Source organism: Sceloporus occidentalis, unplaced genomic scaffold (assembly GCF_023333645.1).
Source record: "Sceloporus occidentalis isolate IW3139 unplaced genomic scaffold, rSceOcc1.0.p SCAF_4, whole genome shotgun sequence".
In the NCBI taxonomy this organism is placed as follows: Eukaryota; Metazoa; Chordata; class Lepidosauria; order Squamata; family Phrynosomatidae; genus Sceloporus; species Sceloporus occidentalis.
Window position 1 is genome coordinate 31,682,096 of NW_028316984.1, and position 20,699 is coordinate 31,702,794.

Consider the following 20,699-nt stretch of genomic DNA (forward strand, 5'->3'; position numbering starts at 1 on the left):
GAATCAGCACAAACCAACCTGTCCTGCGATCTTGTTCGTAACCTTGTATATGATGGTGTAATGCACCGGGCGGGGGTGATTTTAGGAAGAGCACACACCGTTTGCAACGAGGTAGTAACGAGCCCTTGGTCAAATGTTGCGTTTCTCTTTAGGTGTAATCCTCCCCCCTCTTCCCTCCCTCCCTTAGTGTGAGCAATTCCTATGGGAGTACTGTAATAGTTCCTGAAAAGGTGCGACATTTACTATTTGTACAATAAAACCAAGTTTTTTAAAAAAAGGTATGCAATTGTGATCCAGTAGGAACCGGGGAGTGGCTGGGTGGGTGGTTGGAGGGTGGCAAAAACACTCAAATAAGGAAAGGAGGGTCTCTGGGAGCTGCGATTTGGAAGCTATGGCAAGTTAGGATACTTCTGCACTGTAGAAATAATGCAGTTTGACACCACTTTGAGTGCTGTAGCTCCATCCTATGCAATCCTGGATTTGGAGGTTGACAAGGTTTTTCACTTTCTTTGCCAAAGAAGGCCGCTGCCTCGCAAAACTATAAATCCCAGGATTCCGTAGGAGGTTGCCCAGGGCAGTTCAAGTGCTGTCAAACTGCATTGTTTCTACTCTTATTAGTTTTACTTTCAAGCAAGGGGTGTCTCCGGGAGCTCTGGTCGAGAAACTACGGCGGGTTAGGGTGCCTCTGCATTGTAGAAATAATGCAGTTTGACACCACTTTAACCTCCATGGCTCCACTCGACAGAATCCTGGGATTTGTAGTTTTGTGAGGCACCAGCGGAGGCTAAAGATCCTGTAAAACAGGATTTCATAGGATGGAGCCATGGCAGTTAAAGTGGGGACAAAGTGGATTGCTTCTACAGTGTAGATGCACCCCCAGTTCTCCGCTGGCTGGCAGTGCAAGAGCTCTCCAATCGCCCTTGTGGTTTGAATCCGGGCCAGACTCGGAGGAGCTGTCCATCCCGGCAGTGCTGAAAGACAAAGGCGAGGCCGGAGTTTCTCCAGGCCCGAGGGTCAAACACTGACCAAGATAAAGAGAAGAGGTGGTGGCGATGGTTATATTCGGTGCAGAGGGAAGGGTGGCTCTCCTTTTCTTTTCAGAACCCCTTTTCTATCTGCTGTGGCTGAGCTCTAGCAACCACTGGGCACTGAGGCTGTTGGACACATGATCATATTTATGCAACACTGAAGTGAGTGATGGTTAGACTCGCTGTCTCTAGCAAATCATGTTCTGCCCCATTTGCATCTGGGCTGCCATTCAGGTGCAGGTTTCTGGGACAGTCACTGCACTTTTGTGTTCGTGATCCACGCGTGAGCCAAGTTTAAAACGTTGGTGGCACTGCACTCTGCATTACAAGTGTACAGAATTTCCTCCTTTTTTCTCTGTCTCATCTAGAATCTGTCTGCCAGGCCTTTGTCTTTCATAGTGCTTGTGATGTAGGACACACAAGAGTAAGCCTCCTATAAAGTTGGATGAAAGATTTATCAAAGGGCAGCTATCTGGCTTTTCTTGAAATTCTTTTACTTCCAACATAATATATTTTTTTGTTCTACTGAAATCTAAAATGGTGCCTTTGCTACAATTCCCTCACTTAAGTCATGTGCTGATTCTGATTGTCTGACCACTAAGATCCTGCAACAAGTGAAGATGCTGGGTTTATGGAAAGGGCACAGAGTCTTCTCTTTTGCCTATGTGGGCAGGCAACAGCACAAAGGCCAAAACCCCTCAAACACCAGCCGTTTTTGTTCCATGTTTAATTATTGCCTTCCCGACATGTCTCCTAGCACTCCTTTTGGTTCAAGTTCTTCATTGCTGTTGCCAGGTTCGTTGTGAGTTAGTGCCCCTTTCAACTTTATATTGGTAATTTATACACCTTAAAATCTCAGTCCAGGGAAGGTAGTCACATGCAGACCTCATTGCAATCCCTTTGGTTAGTAGTGTCACAAAGGTGTCCACTGGTTTCAGTGTAATTTCAATGTGACTGATCCTTGGATTAGATCTTTGCTTCATGAACATACAAAGAATTCCCAGGTATATATATGACAATGTAACTTTTTTACTGAATGTAAGATAGAGGCAAAAGCCAGCATGGTGTAGTGGTTTGAGTGTAGGACTAGGACTGTGGAGATCAGGTTTCAGTTCTCTGCTCAGCCATGGAGTCCTTCTGGGTGACATTAGGCAAGTCACACTCTCTCAGCCCCAGAAAAAACCATGATACCTTCCCCTTAGGGTTGCTATAAATCAGAAACAACTTGAAGGCACACAGCAGCAGCAGCAACAATAACAACATGATATAGTCATGTTTTTGCAAGAAATCCAGTGCAGTACTGCAGCTCTGTATTCTGTACCCATTGGTTAACATATGTTTGCTGCTGCATAAAATATGAAGTTTGGGGAGAATCATTAGTTTTCTTGGACAGAACAGAAAAGGGAACATAACCAGAGCAAGACCATCAGAAGCAGAAAATAAAGATTTGAGCAAATGATAGATTCCCACGAATCCCAAGTCCTGCACTCTACCCAGTCCTCCCCACCACTACCACCAACCATGTGATTTCACTTGGAGTGTACTAACTTATATATCACAAAGAAGTCTAATGTTTGTGAAGCTACCCTTAACTAAGGCCATAGTCTTATGCAACTATTGCACATGTGCAACCTGGTTTCTCCTCTTCACTTTGCATAATACAGCCCTGACCATCCAGGCCAGCCATTAGAGTAATTTTTGTTTTGGACCAGTGTGACAAAGGTAGGCACAAAGCTAATTCACACATACATGCTTGAGTAAGCATGTCTGAATCTGCTTAATTGTGATGAATTGAGTAATGCTCCTCTTTGGGCTGAATATATCATACATATGAGGTACACTGAAGCCAGATCAGGGGCATAAGTTTAAGGCTTCTGGGCTTCATGTTTTACAGAATATGCAGGAGCATTTTTGTTTCATAATGCACCTAAAAGTTCTAAATCTTATCTCAGTTTCTTTTATTTCCTTTTAAAAGAAGTTCTTAGTCCTTATGATTGCTAAATTGGTTTATGAATGTATGCATATAAAACCTCTTTGAAGGGTTTATATTACACTTTTTGACTGAATTATCCTCAGGAGAACTTATCTGAACACTTTAAAAATACTTACATATCTACACTCAACTTAGCACCTTTCAATCCAGAGATGGGCAACTTCAATTGGCTGAAAGTTACATTGAAGAAGAGCCAAGGTGGCACAGTGGTTAAATGGCTGTACTGCAGCCACTGAAAACCATAAGGCTGCGAGTTCAGTACCAGTGAAGGGCTCAAGCTCAACCCAGGCTTGCATCCTTCCAGGGTCACTAAAATGAGTACCCAGACTGTTGGGGGCAATTAGCTTACACTTTGTAAATCGAGCCCCCTGGAACCCAGCACTATGCTGCTGCTCCTGCCACCACAAAAATTCAGTGACATTGGTAACAGTTTTCTACGGTGCTGAAGGATACTAGAGTGTCCTCCTGCACCAGAGTCCTGCCAATGTGTAGAGCAGAGCATCTCTACTTCTTCCAGAAGGGAGCATCTCCTTCAATGTTGGTATGTTGGCAGCAGCAGCAACAAGAAATGGGTGAAAGCAGGAACTGCAAAAACATGGTAAAAGGTACATGTTGCCTACACCAGCTTCAGCCCTCCAAAGGAGAGAGCACAGCATGCCGCAGTCCCTACTGCATTCTGATCAAGTCTAGCAGCCGAAGACTGTTCTTTCTGGGCAACTCTGGGAATCAATTTCTCTGCAGGTGCTCCTTCTCTGGTGATGGTGGTGGCCTACTCTGTGTGTGTGGGGGAGTATCTTCCTTATGTCTATATGAAAGGTTTTAAGGCATGGCTGGTGAAAGTTATGAAGCCAGAGATGCCAATGAAGAAGATTTCCAGTGGACATGCTAAAACAAAACATATTGATGACAAGTGGGGTGGATAATTCATCTGATATGTGCATTCTAGATCCCCCTCCCGTTGCAAACTGAGTATTTTTAATGTGCATGTATATGTGTGTGTGAGCGCACACACACACACACACACACACACACACACACACACACACACAGAGTACACAAAGCTCTGACAGGGCTAACCCTGCCATTAGGAAAATTGAAACACTTGCCTCAAACAGAAGCTTAGAGACAAAAGCAAACTGTTGGAGGAGAAACTGCAACTCCCATGATTTGACCTGAGCCCCCTGATCTAGCTTGCTGCCTTTAGGGGTGGTGTTCATACTCATTGCTGTGGGATGGGGGAGTCAGATGCTAATCCAACCAGCCTTTGTACAAGGGATGGGAGATGGCACCATCTTGTTCTTAGGCAGCAAAATGTTTTGGGACAACTCTGAGCCCAAAGGTGGTTGGGTACGGTGCCAAGGTTACACTTCTAAATTCATGTGCACAGATTCAAAGCCATGGCAGAATATTTTGCTAGCTTAGAAACAGGACTCCTTTTGCTTCCCATCTTCCTGGTGCATGATAGCTTACTAAAACGAAACCCTTTCACACATCAGTAGCTCTGGAAACAGGAAAACAGCACTTAGCAGTCTCCGCTTTGCGCTTAGCAACTATGAAATGAGATCCGTGTCCAGGTTTACACTGAGAAAGAAAGAGTGAGTGCAGTCCCAAGGCTGGCTTTTGCCCTCCCTCCCCCACCCCAATTAAGGAAAGGTGTTCATGTGGGTTCAGTTTGCTTTTGATAAGAATTTGCCAAGGTCTGCTGGTCTATTTATATTCAAGCTGGAAAGAAGTTGAGGGTTGTTGGTTTGTAGGCTGGTTTACTTTTAATCAGTCTGCGAGAAGCTGAAACAAACAGATTTCTCAATGTAGGCCCAGGACCAGGACCAGACTTTTGAGTTTTTACTTTTTAAAATACTAGAATTTGAATTTCTATATATTCAACCACGTTACCTTTGCACTGGAGCAGCTATGTCTTTTTTAATCCCTAAATGACAGTAAGGTACAACATGGTTCTCTCCACACTGTAAACATAGCTGTACCTTTCCAGCTTGGCTGCTGCAGTTCCAGGAAGATTTTGTTTCGAAGGATCTACCAAAATTCACATATTTCTTATTATATTTCGGCATGGGAAGAACCAGAGTTTTAAACAATTCAAATGCTAGAGAAAGTGAAAATGATTAATTTCCTCATCCCTGCCTGGATTGCCTTGAGAATATTAGAGCCGTCACATATTAGAGTCTTCTAGGACTTTCAAACTCAGGATATATTTCCTAATATCAGTAGTGCCACTGTTTTAAATATTTCTCATGTAGTGCAAATATTGGTCATTTTCTTGGGTCAAAAAAGGGAAGGTAACCATGTAAGATAAATACTGATAACACAATCAAAGGTCCCCAATATTAATTCACCAAAGACCTGTATTTGTCTGTATAGTGGCCCCTTGGTATCCACTGGGGTTTGGTTCTAGGACCCCCCCCCCATCAATAAAAAAATCCAGGGATTTTAACCAAATATTTATAGTCTGGTTTATAGAATACTTATACTGTGCAGAATTACATGGTAAAGATAATCTGGATTGGGAGCTTTTCTCCTTCTCTCCTATTAAAGCTAAAAATATGAGAAATCCAGGAGATGGAACAGAAAGTATTTCTTCAATAGGCAATCACAATCATAATCCAATGTTCCAGCTCCAATGGGGACTTATTTATAAAGTTTATCGGCTTACTGATAAATGGCCAACAAGTACCATAATGTAAATTTCCAGAGTCCTAAGGCAGTGAACACAATGTGAGGATGATTTTTTAAAATGGAGTCTTCCTTTGTAAACACACCACTGTTTTTCTCACCCTTCCCAGAATTCAAAGTAACAAGCAATTGGCATTTATACTTGGCTGCAAGAAACTTCCATACAGCCACAATTAATTTTTAAAAGTTACTTTAAAAAATAAAAAAATAAATATTTAATATGCAGAGATAGCTGTGTTGGCCATTTAGTGAATTCAAATAAAAACCCACCAAGCAGTGATACCTTTATTGGCCAACCGAAATGCACAATATACTTGATGCAAGCTTTTGAAGCTCCACAGGCTTCTTCATCAGGCAAGAGGTTACATACCAAACAGGAGAAAAATTAGAGATATTAGTAAGATGCCTACATTTTGTTGTTTCTGTCCTCAGTTAAGATGGTATCGGGAGGGTATCTTTAACAGTATCATTTTCCTGGACTTTGCCAAATTGCCACATGACTGGAGGCGGAGGAGCCAGCCTGCTAAAGACGCCCTCTCCATACCATATAAGATGGACACCAACCTTAAAAGCAGAATGGACGTATGTAAAGTCGAAGGCTTAGTTTTTTGTGGGTTTTTTGGACTATGTGGCCATGTTCTAGAAGAGTTTCTTCCTGACATTTCGCCAGCATCTGTGGCGAAACATCAGGAAGAAACTCTTCTAGAACATGGCCACATAGCCCGAAAAACCCACAAAAGAATGGACATATTCATGGAGGATCAGGGTACCAATGACTATTAGTCATAATGGGTATGTATTATCTTCAATATTAATGAAAAAAAGAACTGATTTAAAAAAAATACTATGCCTATATTGTTGTTGTTAATTGATACTAGGCCTCAACTGCACTGTAGAAATAATGCAGTTTGACACTGTGTTACCTGTCATGGCACCATCCTATGGAATCCTGGGATTCGTGGTTTGTTATGGCACCAGAGCCACAGGGAAGGCTAAATATCTCACAAAATGACCAATCCCAGAATTCCATAGCACTGTGACATGGCAGTTACAGCAGTATCAAACTGCATACATTCTGCCATGTAGATGAGGTCAAAGTCAGCTTTGACTTGTGAGACTTCCAGATCATCCTGTTATTAACAGCCCAGCCCAGCTCTTGCAAACCCAAAGCTGTGGCTTTTTTTTATTAAGTTGATCCACCTGTAGTGTCTTCTCCCTCTTTTACAACTGCATCCTACTTTACCAAATATCATTCCCTTTTCTAATGAGTCATGTCATCTCATGATATTGTCAAAGTATAACCAGTCTGGTCATTTTAGCTCCTAGAGTGAGTTCAGGCTTGGTTTGCTCTAGGATCATTTATGGTCATTTTGGTAAGCAATGGTATCCATAGAACTCTCCCCTAGCACCACAATTGAAATAAAAAAGGTGTCACTGAAAGTGGTTGTGTAATGACAGATATATGCAGGGGTGTATTAACTGCATGATTTCACTTTCGTGCAAAATTATACCAACTGCCAACCTAGTGATTTCTTCCATGAAATCTCATCTCGGAGCATCTTCCCTGCAGTCACATCTTGACTCCAAGAAGGCACTAAGAAGGCCAGTTCCTTATCTGAAACTGAAAAAAATTGGCTTGTCTCTTTTCAGAGAAACATTGCACAAAATAAAGTGTCTGGAGCATAATATTTTGCCACCATTCCCAAAGTAAACAACTGCCAGTAAATGATGCCTTCCCCACCTTTTCTAGCGCCAAAGCCACAATCTCAGGGCTGCACACCCCAGTTTATTATGCATACTTATTAAAGAAGAGTCTGATTCTGTGTTATGTTTTTCTCTCAATATTTCAGGGTTGTGATGCAGGTTAAACACACAAAGCAATCCAACACCCACAATTATAAACTCTTCCATTGACAATGTTAGAACCTCTCATTAGAACCGCATGAAAATAATTCTGAAACAAATAATGAAATTATGCTATTATAGGTAAGTTTATCTCTTTCATTTTAAAACAAAGAAGGCTTGGAAGCAGCCCTTCTCTCTAATTTCATGTTTTCACTGACTGACTGACAGTACTATGGCAGGGATCCAAAGAAGTGCATGATTAATTCCATGAGCCATGGGGGATTGTGGTCTTTTGCTTCTCAAAAATCCAGAGACACGTACCCAGGATATAAGGGATGCTTTCTTTTACACTGTAAGGGACATTTCAAAATCAGTTTGTGAGGCGGAATGACAGTTCGCTGGGCAAAGACAAGGAAAGTAAATAGAAGTAAATAAAAATTATACTAAACCTCACTAGCCATGCTCAAGCCCTGGAGTGAATCAAAAATGGCTCTTTGGAGTCCAGTTTACCTACCTATAAACAACATATTATATTTGAATGTTAATTGAAAATTAATTATACAAATATAGTTGCCAGAAGAATACATTCCACCGCTTCCTTGAGAAATTCAAGATAAAAGGAATAGTATAGGTCAAGATTTACACAGTTTATTAACTTGTTCTGGACAGTTGGACCTGAATGAGGAAAAGTGGAATGACATTAAAAAAGAGAGATTTTAAAAACGTCCCTGTCTTTCCCGCCCTCTTTTGGTTAAGTGCCTCCATTCCAAATAGAAAGATTCTTCCAGTCAGTCAAGGGGCAACTCACATGCCACCATCTTTTATTCAAAGGCAGGCACAGATGTTCATTCTGCAGGGGAGGTTTTAATTTATGAAAATGATATTGTTTATGCATGAACGCACCCCACATAACGCACAGTACTTCCATCTGATGAGAGAAAACAGCCGATCCAGTGCCAATGTCAGGAACATATTCTGCAAATTTAGTCGCTTAAATGTTTAATGAATATTTGGAAGGCATTTGCAAGGCGCAAGAAAGCTTTTTAGTTCTCTTCTCTCTCTCTCTTTTTTTTTTTTACAGCTAATAACAATTTTCACCTCCTACAGTCAATGGAATTGACCTTTGAGGTCTGACAAATGTTTGTTGCTGGAGTACTTCAAAAGAAAGAATAATTAGGAGAACAAACAAGCTAAATTGGATATTGGTGAGATATTTGGGTGGACAGATGTTTTTCAAAATACCACCCTGTAGTTTTCCTCATGAAGAATGTTGTAGTCTGTTATGTTATATTATTTATATCATATCTTTCTCTCACAATTCAGGGTGGCTCTCAAACAAAATGTGTTGAACCCTACTCCATATGAGCAGTTCTAAATGTCCAGTGTGCATCCAGACTAATTAAAAAGTCCCAGATTTTGTTTCTACACCTTCCAATTTTATTGTTGTTGTCGTGTTCCATCAAGTCATTTCTTGATTTATGGTGACCTTAATATGAATGGAACATATTATGGGTTTTTTTTTGACAAAATGTCTTCAGGGGGTGGTTGCCTTTGCCTTCCTCTGAGGCTGAGAGAGTGTTACTCACTCAAGATCACTCAGTGGATTTCCATCGCTGAGCAGGGATTTGAACTCTGGTCTCCCGAGTCCTAGTCTAACGCTCAAACCACTACACCATGGTGGCTCTTTCCAATTTTATACTGGGTTAAAATAATCTGACCTGAGGAAATGTATTTGCAATGAAAAAAGTATTGGCCTGAAAAATTCAATCAGTCTCTGAGCTCTTATGGATATTATTTGGTCAGACTTTGCATTCTATCCACTGACTATTTTTGCTACATCTCTCTTCACTATTAATACCACCCCATTTCGTCTTAGATTTTTGTTTCCTGAGTAAAATATTGTGTAATTATTTGACTCACAATGTCCCATTCCTGCCTACTTTAGCCCACTCACTGCATGTATTTCAATGTTTATACATTCCATCTCTTGTTTTACTATACCTAGCTTCATGCTTCTCACATTCCATGTCCCTATAATATGTGTTGTGCATCTTTGGACTTTCTCTTCACCTCGAGCACATCAACAGCTGAACATCCATTCAGCTTGAGTCCAGTTGCATCATTAGCCCCAGCACAACTCATAGTTGTTCTCCGCAGTTTGTGGAGTGCCTTCCAACCTGGAACTATCATCTTTTGGCACTATCTCTTGTTTTGTCTTGGATTGTTTCATCATAGGGTATTCATGGTCAAAGACACTAAAAGGGTGTTTACTGTACCTCCTTCTGCACAGTAGTAAAATGTGGTAGCTATGGTGCCACTGCCATTGTCTTTGAGAGATCCTCTGGCAGTGTCACTCTCCACTACTGCTGCTACCCAGTAGCTGTTTGGTACATTCAGTCTGGCTCCTCACATGGAGGATCCCTATAAGATGTATTGCTTGTCAGCATAGACTCTACCCTTACATGAGCACACAATCCTACCACATAGAAAAGTAGTGTTATGGTTGTTATTTTGATTTGACTGTGTTTTTAGAAAGCATTTCTTCAACTTTGCTGGCATAAATCCCAGTTACTTTTCTAGAAGAAGTGTGGATTGGAAAAGTAGCAACCCAGGGGAAAAGCATTTTCCATCTCAGCTTACTGTCCTCTCAGGTAACTTTCTTAGTTGGATCCAGACTTAGAGGCTGTACAGACCGTCATCAAAGGCCAGCATGGGGATGGAGTGGGGGTGTGGCATCCACACAACGCATGGCCTGACTGCTCCCCCATCATGCTGCATGCCCCACCACACAGTCGGCGGCATCACGGCACTCCTCTGGCACTGGGTCAAGATGATGCAGTGCCAAAGGAGCATCAAAAAGCTGTGGTGCTGGCAGCTATGGCACCATTTCTGTGGCACAAAAAGGAGCCACAGCCCTGATCCAGTGAAGAAATAGGCGGCTGCAGGCCGCCCCTTAGGGACGGTCTGTTCAGCCCTAGTAATACTGACATTAGAACACTGAACTGCCTAACTTAAGCAACACTGCTTGTGGTGAGTTCTATGTATGAATGAGTCTGGTTCCAATGGATGAAAATACCTCCCACCACGAAAACAGAAGAATTTTTAAAAACCATACTGAAAGCTGTTTCAGTTGTTAGACACATGTTCAATACTTTTGTTACTTCTTAACATTTTACCAAGCATCCATAGCCCAGTACAAGTAGCAGGTACATTTTAACAAAAGATTTAAGGATCTCTGTTGTTCAAGTAGAACAATTTTTTAAAAAGGCACAACCATTTGCATTCTATCAAAGTAGATTGTGTTAGAACAACTGATTATGCACTTTAGCATGGCCTAAATATGCCATTTAGCTGGGAGACACCCCCCACACTTATCTGCATAAAATATATTAATGCATATTAGAGTGATGGGGTGAAAAAACTGCAAATGAGTTATTTAAATGTCTAAATAATAGTTTTCTCTTTTAAAAATACAGTGAAATGTGTAGTTAGTATGCTGTCACAAATAAGGTAATCCAAAATTAAGCTGAAATTGCTCTTAATGCCTTCACTTGTATGATTAAATTGCCTCTGGGGTATTAGGCACTAAATCAAGGCCTTTGCTGTTCAATTTCTGGGGACATGATATAGAATATAAAAAGTATAAAGGATCTGTGTGATGTACAGTACATAACATTATTGTAGTGGGACCAACATATGAAGAGGAGTCAGTGGACATTGGCCATAGGAGTGCTAGATCTCTTTTCAGCAAACTGAAATTAATGGATCACACCCACTGCAGTCGCATTTGGTGAATTCTACATGTTAAACTTACAAGTAAAACAAGGCTAAAAGGGGGAAATTCACCCAATATCTGTTTTGTTTTTTTATACTTTTTGTGATGGCATTTAACACTTTTGGTGTTCTGTAGTACCAAAGTATGGAGGATACCCAGCTTTATATTTCCTTTTCACCTCATTCCAAGGATGCTGTCAACGTTTTTGAAGAACAATGATGGATTGGCTATGGGGTAATAAACCGAAAATCAGCCTTTGCTAGATGGGTTGGTAGTCCTCTTGAAAACACAAGCTCTCCCATCATTCTCCTTCCCCTCTGCATGCTGGTCTCTTTCTCCTCCACCTTGGAGTGTGGCCATTCAGTCAGGCTTTCCTCTGCTCACTTACCTTGTCCCCTCATCCTTAGAAGACAGCTGGATACTGTTTCAAAAATGTAGGGGAGATGCAATAGAAGCACTACATACATCTGTCTACAGGCCCCAAAATTAAATGAATATTGCAGGGCATCCTCCATATATAGTTGTTAGGGTAGGTTAGAGAAATTTGCTGCCTAGTGACTCAAGATGGTACCGCAAGCTCTAAAGAGCTTTTTATAAACAAAAATCAATTTAAAAAACAAAATAACCCAAAGATGCACTCTACATGTGGTTCCAGGTATCTAAGCTTTATGGCAGTGGTCCCCAAACATTTTCAGGCTAGAACTACTGTTCATCTTGGTCAACAACCCTAGTGCCCTCCATGTCTCTCCCAGGAAGAGGAGGTCTGGGGGGACTACCTCTCACTGCCCTTGCTTTGTACAGCAGCCAGCTAACCAGCCAGTAGCACCTACCTCAGCTGCACCCAGCTCACCACCACTTCCTCTTCAGCCTCTTCTGTGAATATGGCAGCAGCCCATGCCTTCCTATCCCTTTCCCTTCACTGGTCTTACAGCAAAAGGAAGGCTAGCTGGCCAACTGCTTGGTTGCTGCTCCCAGGGGGACTGGGTGCAAAGGGAAAAGCTTTGCCTTGGTGATGAAGAAACATAACATTTTATCAAATGTTCACTTTAAGCACATGAAACTATGTATATGCAAATACATTTAGGCTGTGCACATGATATTGTAATTTAAAGTATAATTTTAATTATGCTAGTTGTTTATGTCACAATTATTGCTATTAGTGATATATGGGAATTACAATTTATGAGTAACATTAGTACAAAAATCATTACTAAGGATTCTATATGGTGTGGTAGGGGAGCAGATGGGTGACATCATGAGTTGCCACACCAGGTGACGCCAAACCTAGTGATGTCACTGTGTACTACACCATCTTTGCTTTTACAGCTGACATGTACATTGACAACTCTGGACCATCTGCCTCCCGCTCCCATATATATATACACATATATATATATATAGGCAAATGGGATAAAATGGCAAAGATGCATTCCAGTAAATAATCTGGGTGAGATTTTTTGATACAGAAAGATCTGCTTCTGCTAGTTTGTTGTTGTTACTACTTGCTGAGCTGTCAAGTTGACTTTGATTTTTGGCTACCCCATAAATAAGAGGCCGTCAAAAGCCCCAGTCATCCACTGCTCTGCTCAGGCAGTGCAGACTCAGGGCTTCAGCTTCCCTGACTGAACCAATCAACTTTTGTGCGGTGTTCATGTTTTCCCTACTGCCTTGCACTTCTAGTTATTGAAAATGCTTCTAGGTATTTACACTAACAGTATACTTTGTTTCATGGAACTCAAAGCAAAAAGCAGGCTCCAGTCCAAGCACTGGCAGGAAACCAGCAGTATTATTTTCAGCAAATCTGCTAAACTCTGTTCCTAGGATTTAGGACATTTACTGCTTATGCATAAATTAAAAAAAAAAAAAAAGGAAATGGTGGGGATGGGATAGGTTACTGGCTATCATAGGCCCAAGTAACTAAGAATAAAAGATTAATATATTTATGAGGTTGTATTTTTATTGTGCTTGCTTTTATACAAAGTCTAATATTACATACACTTATATTGCATTCATTACATTACTCATGGGTGGAGAACTGCCAGTTGGATGTCAGTTTTTAAAACAGTGGTATAAATATTGACACAAGGTGAAATCAGGAGTCCATTAATGTCAGTTGCAAACTTCCCACAGGCTTTTATGGAAACAGGGCTCTCCCTACTGTGTGTGTAAATGTCATTTTTAATCCTCCTGGAAAAAATGAAAATGAAAGGGAAAGAGAGGGAATTTGTCCCTACTTAGCTCAAAACACCACCACCACCATGTTTTATTGTAGCTTGAAATGTTAAACCTTTGCAATGTGATATTTTAGCCAACTTCTATTTTGAATTTTGAAAGCCACCTTGGGTCTCTTGGTGGGAGAAAGGTGGATGTAAATCAAATTAATTAATTAACAATGATAAATTAGTTATTTACAGGCTCTGGCACATTAATGCTCAAATGAGCTGTGCTACCATACTGGGCCTATATTGCAGGTTTGACGTTCTTTAAAATCAGTTCCACATTCCCTTGTGTCATGAGTGAGCCCAGCTTTCTGTTCACAGTAATGCTGTAAACAAAGAGAAGACTGTGGAGATTATCACACGAGGAAAAGAACGTCCTTGTTCCATCCTTGTCCTGTCCTTATTGTGCTATTGTGTGAGGGACTTTCATATAACATGACACTTATCTGGTCATTATCCCAACACTGAAGTGCAATTGACCATGATAATGCAAAAGACTTTCTGAAGACGTCATGCTCATCCTGTCATTGTCCTGTCAAGAGAGCTGGTATTGTCCCATCATTTCCCTTCATTTTTCATTAACTGAATAACCCATCAATACTAGTGACAGGACAATTCCACTTTGCTGACGGGATAATTACAGGACAAGCGTGACGTGTGTGATATTATGAAGTCGAAGGCTTTCATGGCCAGCATCCATAGTTTTTTGTGAGTTTTTCGGGCTACATGGCCATGTTCTAGAAGAATTTATTCCTGATGTTTCACCTGCAACTGTGGCTGGCATCTCCAGAGATTGAGCCTGCGAAACCCACAAAAAACTATGTGTGTGATATTCTTCTGTGTGGTTGCAATAAGGATGGGACAATTATGGGAGAGTGATCTGCTTCGCTCTCATCTCCATCCTGTCCTCTGTCTGATAATCTCCTGTTTCTTTGACTGAATTTAAGTACAGTTGTCCCTCCATATTCACTAGAGTTAGGGGAACAAGACCCCCGTGAATATGGGAAAACCGCAAATAACAAAAACACTGTTTTTACCTGAGAGGATACCTCTAGGAATCTCTAGGTCCTCCAGTGCAACTCTGTGGTCAATGTCCAACACACACTGACCATAGAATGGCACTGGAGTAGCTACAAATGGTCTTTCAGTGCAACTTTTAGTTAAAGTTGACCACAGAGTTGCACTGGAGGACCTAGACAGTGGTTGCAATGAAATCCACGAATAATCAAATCCGCAAATAACAAAGCCGCAAATATGGAGGGATGACTGAACAATGTTTCAGTCGCTTTTCTTCTTCCCCAAGTCTCCTCCAATGATGAAAACTAATGGGTTAAACAAATCAAGTTATTAAGCAGGAAATGCCTAAACCTAGGCCCAAGTCACCCACACAATCACCACACAACACAAAGCTGCCTCTGCTTGCCTCTTTTCCTTTCCAGCCTTCTGGGCTTGTTGAGGGGAAGAGGTGAGGGAACGGAAGAAGAAGGTGGCAATGCTATGCCTGTTCAGTAGAAACCAGGGCCTGCAGGGCAGGATGAGGCTCCTGCCAGTGCCAGGCATCTTGCAGTTTCCTGCTTCATTGCCACTGCTCCATTTTAACCTACCCATAGGTCTGTGTTAAAGAAGAAATTGGGTGAAGTTGAAGGATTTCATGGCTGGCATTCATAGTTTTTTGTGGGTTTTTCAGGCTATGTGGCCATGTTCTAGAAGAGTTTATTCCTGACGTTTTGCCAGCATTCTCTTAAGATGCCAGCCACAGATACTGGCGAAACATCAGGAATAAACTCTTCTAGAACATGGCTGCATAGCTCGAAAAACCCACAGAAAACTAAGAAATCTGGGGTTTATTTCTTCAAACTGGCCCAGCCCAAACAGTTTTAGTCCCTTCAATCCAAGATTTTCTGGGACAAATGGCAACACTAGTACCGGTAATCTAAAGGAATCTAAGGAAAAAGTGAAAAGTAAAAATGTTATAAAAGGGGGGGGGGGTATGTGTAAAGGAAAGCAAAGGAATAGTTGGGGTGAGAGTGAGAATGTAACAAAAGAATCATTAGGTTTACTGCTCTCCAAATGGAATGGCAGAAACTGAAATGGATGGGATTTCGTTTTTTCTTGCTAAGACTTTTGAGAGAGTAGCCAGGTCCCATAAGAGTAAACACCAAAATAAAAATGAACTTAATTAACTGTCAGTGTTTCAACACTGTCGTCTTTTCAACTGCGTTTTCTTCTTTTCCATGCTGTCTGTTTTAATATTGCAAATGGTTTCATGCTGTTTTAAAATGTAACACTTTTTCGTGTTTTTAATTGTACCGGGGATGTACTAAAGCACAGGACAGTACTTGCCCATAGAGAATTACGGGGAATACTTGCCCATAAGAAAACGTAAGGATTACTTCCCCTTAGAGAAGCATGGAGAATACTTGCCCGTAGAGAATCAAGTAACCCCCCTGTTTTCCTGTAGACAGGTATTCCCATTGTTTCCCTATGGGCAAGTAATCTCCATGTTTTCCTAAAGGGCAAGTATTCTCCAGTAATTCTCTATGGGCAAGTATGGTTTCTGTATTGGGAAGTACTGTACTGCCCTTTCATAGAATCATAGAGTTGGAAGAGACCCCAAGGGCCATCCAGTCCAACCCCCTGCCATGCGGGAAATCTCAATCAAAGCATCCCCGACAGATGTTTTAGTATGTCCCGTTGTACCGTTTTTAATTGTGTACGCTGCTCTTGAGTCCTAGTTTTGGGGAAAGGGTAGGATATTATTATTATTGTTGTTGTTTTCATTGTATTAAAGCCTATTGTTATAATTCCATTGAATGAAAGCCTTCTAACTAGCTGGTAAAGGATTAAACTTGGATATATTCTTTCCCTTTCTCTTTGGCTGGCCCCCAGACAGTTGTTCTAGTTGTGAGAGAGAAGGACCAATTCTTGAGGAAGGAAGGAAGGAAGGAAGGGGGGGGGGGGGAGTCCCTCATTCGAATTTCCCGCCTTTCTTTCTCCCAGGCCAGGAAAGGTCACCTTTCCCTGAGCGCGCGCCCAGGGACCAAGTCTGGCGCGCGCCTCAGTCCCGGGGATTCCCCAGCAGCAGCATGCCAGGCAGGCGCGCGCTCTGCACTCTGTCTCCAGCGCCTGCTGCTGCTGTTGCTGTTGCTGCCTTGGTAGCAGAGAGAGGAGGAGAGACGCACTGGGCAGTGTTTTCCCTCTCTCTGAGTGGTCATTCCCCCCCCTTCTCTTTCACATAATAATAATAATAATAATAATAATAATGATGATGCACCGCCCCAGGAGAGTAGCCTGGAGCGAGAGCTCCGAAGACCCTCCTCCAGGGCTGAAGCCAGGCTCTGGGGTGACTTTTAGGTCCCAAGAAGAGGAGGAAGAGGAGGAGGAGGAGGAGGAGGAAGAAGAAGTGGGGGAGCCTCTTTGGGGGAGAGGCAGCCAGGTGCAGCACCAGGAGGAGGAGGAGGAGGAGGAGGAAGGCGAGGAGGAGCCCCTCCTGAGGGGCATTTTCGAGATCCAGAAGCGGAGCTGCGACGCAGTGCTCAGCCCCCGGAGGCTCAGCTGGAGAGCCATCCAGCCGGAGAGACCCCGAGGTGAGACACCCCCCCCCCAGGCTTCGGGCGCGGTTTCTTTTTTGGGGGGGAGGGGGAGAAGCTGGGGAAGCCCCTTCAAGTCCCCTTCAGTCACAGCCTGAGAAAGCAGTACGCTCTGGAGACTGACTGAAAGGGAGACGTTGGGAGCCTACACTTCCCAGGATTCCCTAGCACTGAACTAGGTCGGTTAAAGCAGACCCTCCCAAACTGGATTCTTGCTGCAGTGTGTTTTGGACCTCATAGTCAGCCTCAAAGGCACTTCTGAGGGAGGGGGAGGAGGAGGAGGCTCAGGTTGTTTATTATTATTATTATTATTATTATTTATTATTATTATGTTACCAACTTTTCTCTTTCCATTAGACTCGTCCCTCCACATTTGCTGGGTTTAGGGGCAGAAGACCCCTGTGAATATAGAAAAACCACAAGTAACCAAAACACCATGTTTTTACCTGAGAGGACACCTCTCTAGGAATCTCTAGGTCCCCCAGTGAAACTCTGTGGTCAACATCCAACAGACACTGACCATAGGACTGCCCTGGAGGAGCTACAAGTGCCTAGTAGATTAGTCTCTCTAGGAATCTCTGGGTCTTTCAGGGCAACTTTTAGTCAGTTGACCATAGAGTTGAACTGGAGGAGGACCTAGAGATTCCTAGAGAGAACATATTAATCAAAACAGTGAATCGTCAAAGCCACAAATATGGAGGGATGAGTGTACTGTATATACTCATGTATAAGTCTAGAAATTTAGGTCAAAAAAGTGATCCCAAAACCCCTGAGCTGACTTGTCGATGGGTCAGCGTAAGTCCAGTATCTTAACACTTATTCAAAAGAAGGAACCATTCCTTGGTGAAAAACAAGAGTATAATCTGTCCTGGAAGCACCAACCCCTTGTACTCTCTCATCCGTCCAACCTTAAGAGTAAACACCAAGAGTTATGTCTGCTGGGATTTTGTAAGTTCTTTGACATTTGTTTTGTTTTGTTTCATCCTTTAGACCCTTTGCTATATGCCCCTAAGTTTTACCCTCGACTTATCCACGGCTCATAGCAATAATCCATAGTTCTGGCCCCAAAACTTTTCCTGGCCTTACATACATGAGGTCGACTTATAGTTGAGTATAGACGGTAGCCACAAAGTCACTGCAAGATCCCATTACCTCCTCAGTTTGCTCGGATTTCTCAGGAAAGAAGGGCCCCTGGAGAGAGCCAGCCTGGAGAAGAATGGTTTGAGTGCAGGGCTACAGCAGCAGCTCAGCCATGAAACCCACTGGGGCAGTCACACTCTCTCAGCCTCAGGGGAAGGCAAGGGCAAATCCCCTCTGAGCAAATCTGTCCAAGAAAACCTCATAATAGATTCACCTTAGGTCAGGAAGGACTTGAAGGCACACAACACATACACACACACACACAAACGTGCATGGGTCCTCTGGTGTCTGGGAGGGCAGTGCTATTGAATTCAGTGCCCCCCACCCGCTGTGGGCATCCATGGGGAGTCCTGCCTTTCCCCCTTCCTTTGTCCCAATGGTGCTCCTGAGGGGGAAAGTGCTGCTAACTTGTTTCTCACTGCAGAAACAATCCAGTTGGACTCTACTTCAACTGCCATGCCTTAGTGCTATGGAATCCTGGAATTTGTTGTGGCACTCGAGCTTATGGCATCCTGGGATGTGCAGTTTGTTGTGGCACCGGAGCTCTCCAAGAGAGAGAGGGGGGTGAATGCCTCACAAAACTACAGTTCCCAGAATTCCCTAGCATGCAGCCAAGGCAGTTAAAGTAGTGTCAGTCTGATTGCAAAGAAGCATCTTTTTCGTTTTGCAAATGGATGTTACATTTCTTGGGCTTTGAGAATCTCCCAGTGACCACATGGTTAGAAGGAGGAGGTGCCAGCCTGCAAATGATACCCCTCCATACCACCTGAACTGAGAACAAAAAGCAGGCAACATGCAGGCCCATGACTAACATCTTCCATTTCCCCCACTCCTGTATGGTTTTTAACAGCTTGCCTCATGAAGAAACCGGTGGAGCTTTGAAAGCTTGCAACATGTAATTGTGCACTTTGGTTGTCCCAATAAATGTATCAATTGTTTGGTGGATTTTTTATTTGTTCTACAGCCAACACAGCTACCCCTGAATGTTTTTTTTAGTGCCAATCCGGTTTCAGCAGTGGAAGCTCTAGTGGGCAAAGTCACTAACAACCTAAGAAACTAAATCCTGGCCAGTGGGTTGCAATTCTGTTTTTGACTGAGCTGGCTGAAAAGTGATTCTCCCTCTAACCCCAGGGGTGTAGGGGAGCCCCAACCCTGGCAAAACAAGGGCTTTCCTTCCCATAGTCAAGAATTCTGCCCCTCAATGAACTTTGCCATCAGTGTGCAAATTCTTTGCATTGCAGTTACTTGAAACATGAGTCGAACATTTAGAAATACAGCAATTGAACCTTGCATTGAGTGTTGGACTAAGAAGATTCTGAAGATCGGGGTTTGAGTCCTCCCTGGGTCATGGAAAGCCACTGAGTGACTTTGGGCAAGTCACATACTCTCAGACTCAGGAAACCCCATGACGATTCACCTTAAGGTCACCATACGTCAGAGATGACTTGAAGGCATACAACAGCAATGATCCAAAGAAAAGGGACAGGCAAAGTGACCAAGGGAAAGCGAACACAACAGATGTGATTCTTCTTTGCAATACTAGTAATTTGGGGATTGGAGGAAAATTATAATAATAATAATAATAAATAAAATTTATATCCCACCTCTCTACAAAATGCAATCGAAGCGGCTTACAAGATTAAAATATACAATCCGAACCCTCAACCCCCCCAAATACAATTAAACAATGTAGAATTTAAAACAAAACATACTTAAAAACAATACAATAACTGTGGTGAAGTCAGAGCTCAGCAATTAGATTTTCCTTCTGTTAGCTAGAGAGCTATTCGGGAAAGGCCTGCCGGAAGAGAGCCGTCTTTATAGCTTTTTAAAAGCTGTTTAGAGTGGTAATATGACGGATCTCGTCTGGCAGGACATTCCACAATCTGGGCGCAATAGCTGAGAAGGTCCTCTGGGAGGTCATAGAAAGCCTTGTTTTACAAGGCTGTAATACATTTTTTCTGGAGGATCTAAGTGTGTGGGGAGGATTATATGGAAGGAGGCGGTCTCGAAGATAGGTTGGACCCAAACCATTGAGGGCTTTAAAGGTAATCACCAACACCTTGTACTGGGCCTGGAAACTGATGGGAAGCCAGTGCAGTGATCTTAGGATCGGTGTTATATGGTCCCTTTAGATGTACCAGAGACCAATCTGGCTGCCATGTTCTGAACTAATTGAAGTTTCCGGACCAAGCACAAGGGTAGCCCCATGTAGAGTGCATTGCAGAAATCAAGACGTGAGGTTACCAGCGCATGTACTACAGTCTCAAGGTCCCTGACTTCCAGGAAAGGGCGCAGCTGGCGTATCAGCTGAAACTGATAACAGGCACTCCTGACTGTCGCATTCACCTGATTTGTCATGTGAAGCGACGAATCTAGGAGCACCCCCAGGCTGCGAACACAGTCTTTTGAGGGGAGTGT

At 42.7% G+C, this 20,699-nt stretch overlaps 1 protein-coding gene across 1 annotated transcript in view; it reads left to right on the forward strand.

The window, feature by feature from the left end:
* Positions 1-16,792: 16,792 nt before the first annotated feature.
* Positions 16,793-20,699, forward strand: part of CERKL (CERK like autophagy regulator) — a 52,106-nt gene continuing 48,199 nt past the window's right edge. Inside the window, exon 1 of the mRNA XM_089519630.1 lies at positions 16,793-17,135. Within this exon, the coding sequence (XP_089375756.1) occupies positions 16,811-17,135 (325 nt within the window). The 5' untranslated portion in view covers positions 16,793-16,810. The remainder of the gene's footprint in view (positions 17,136-20,699) is intronic.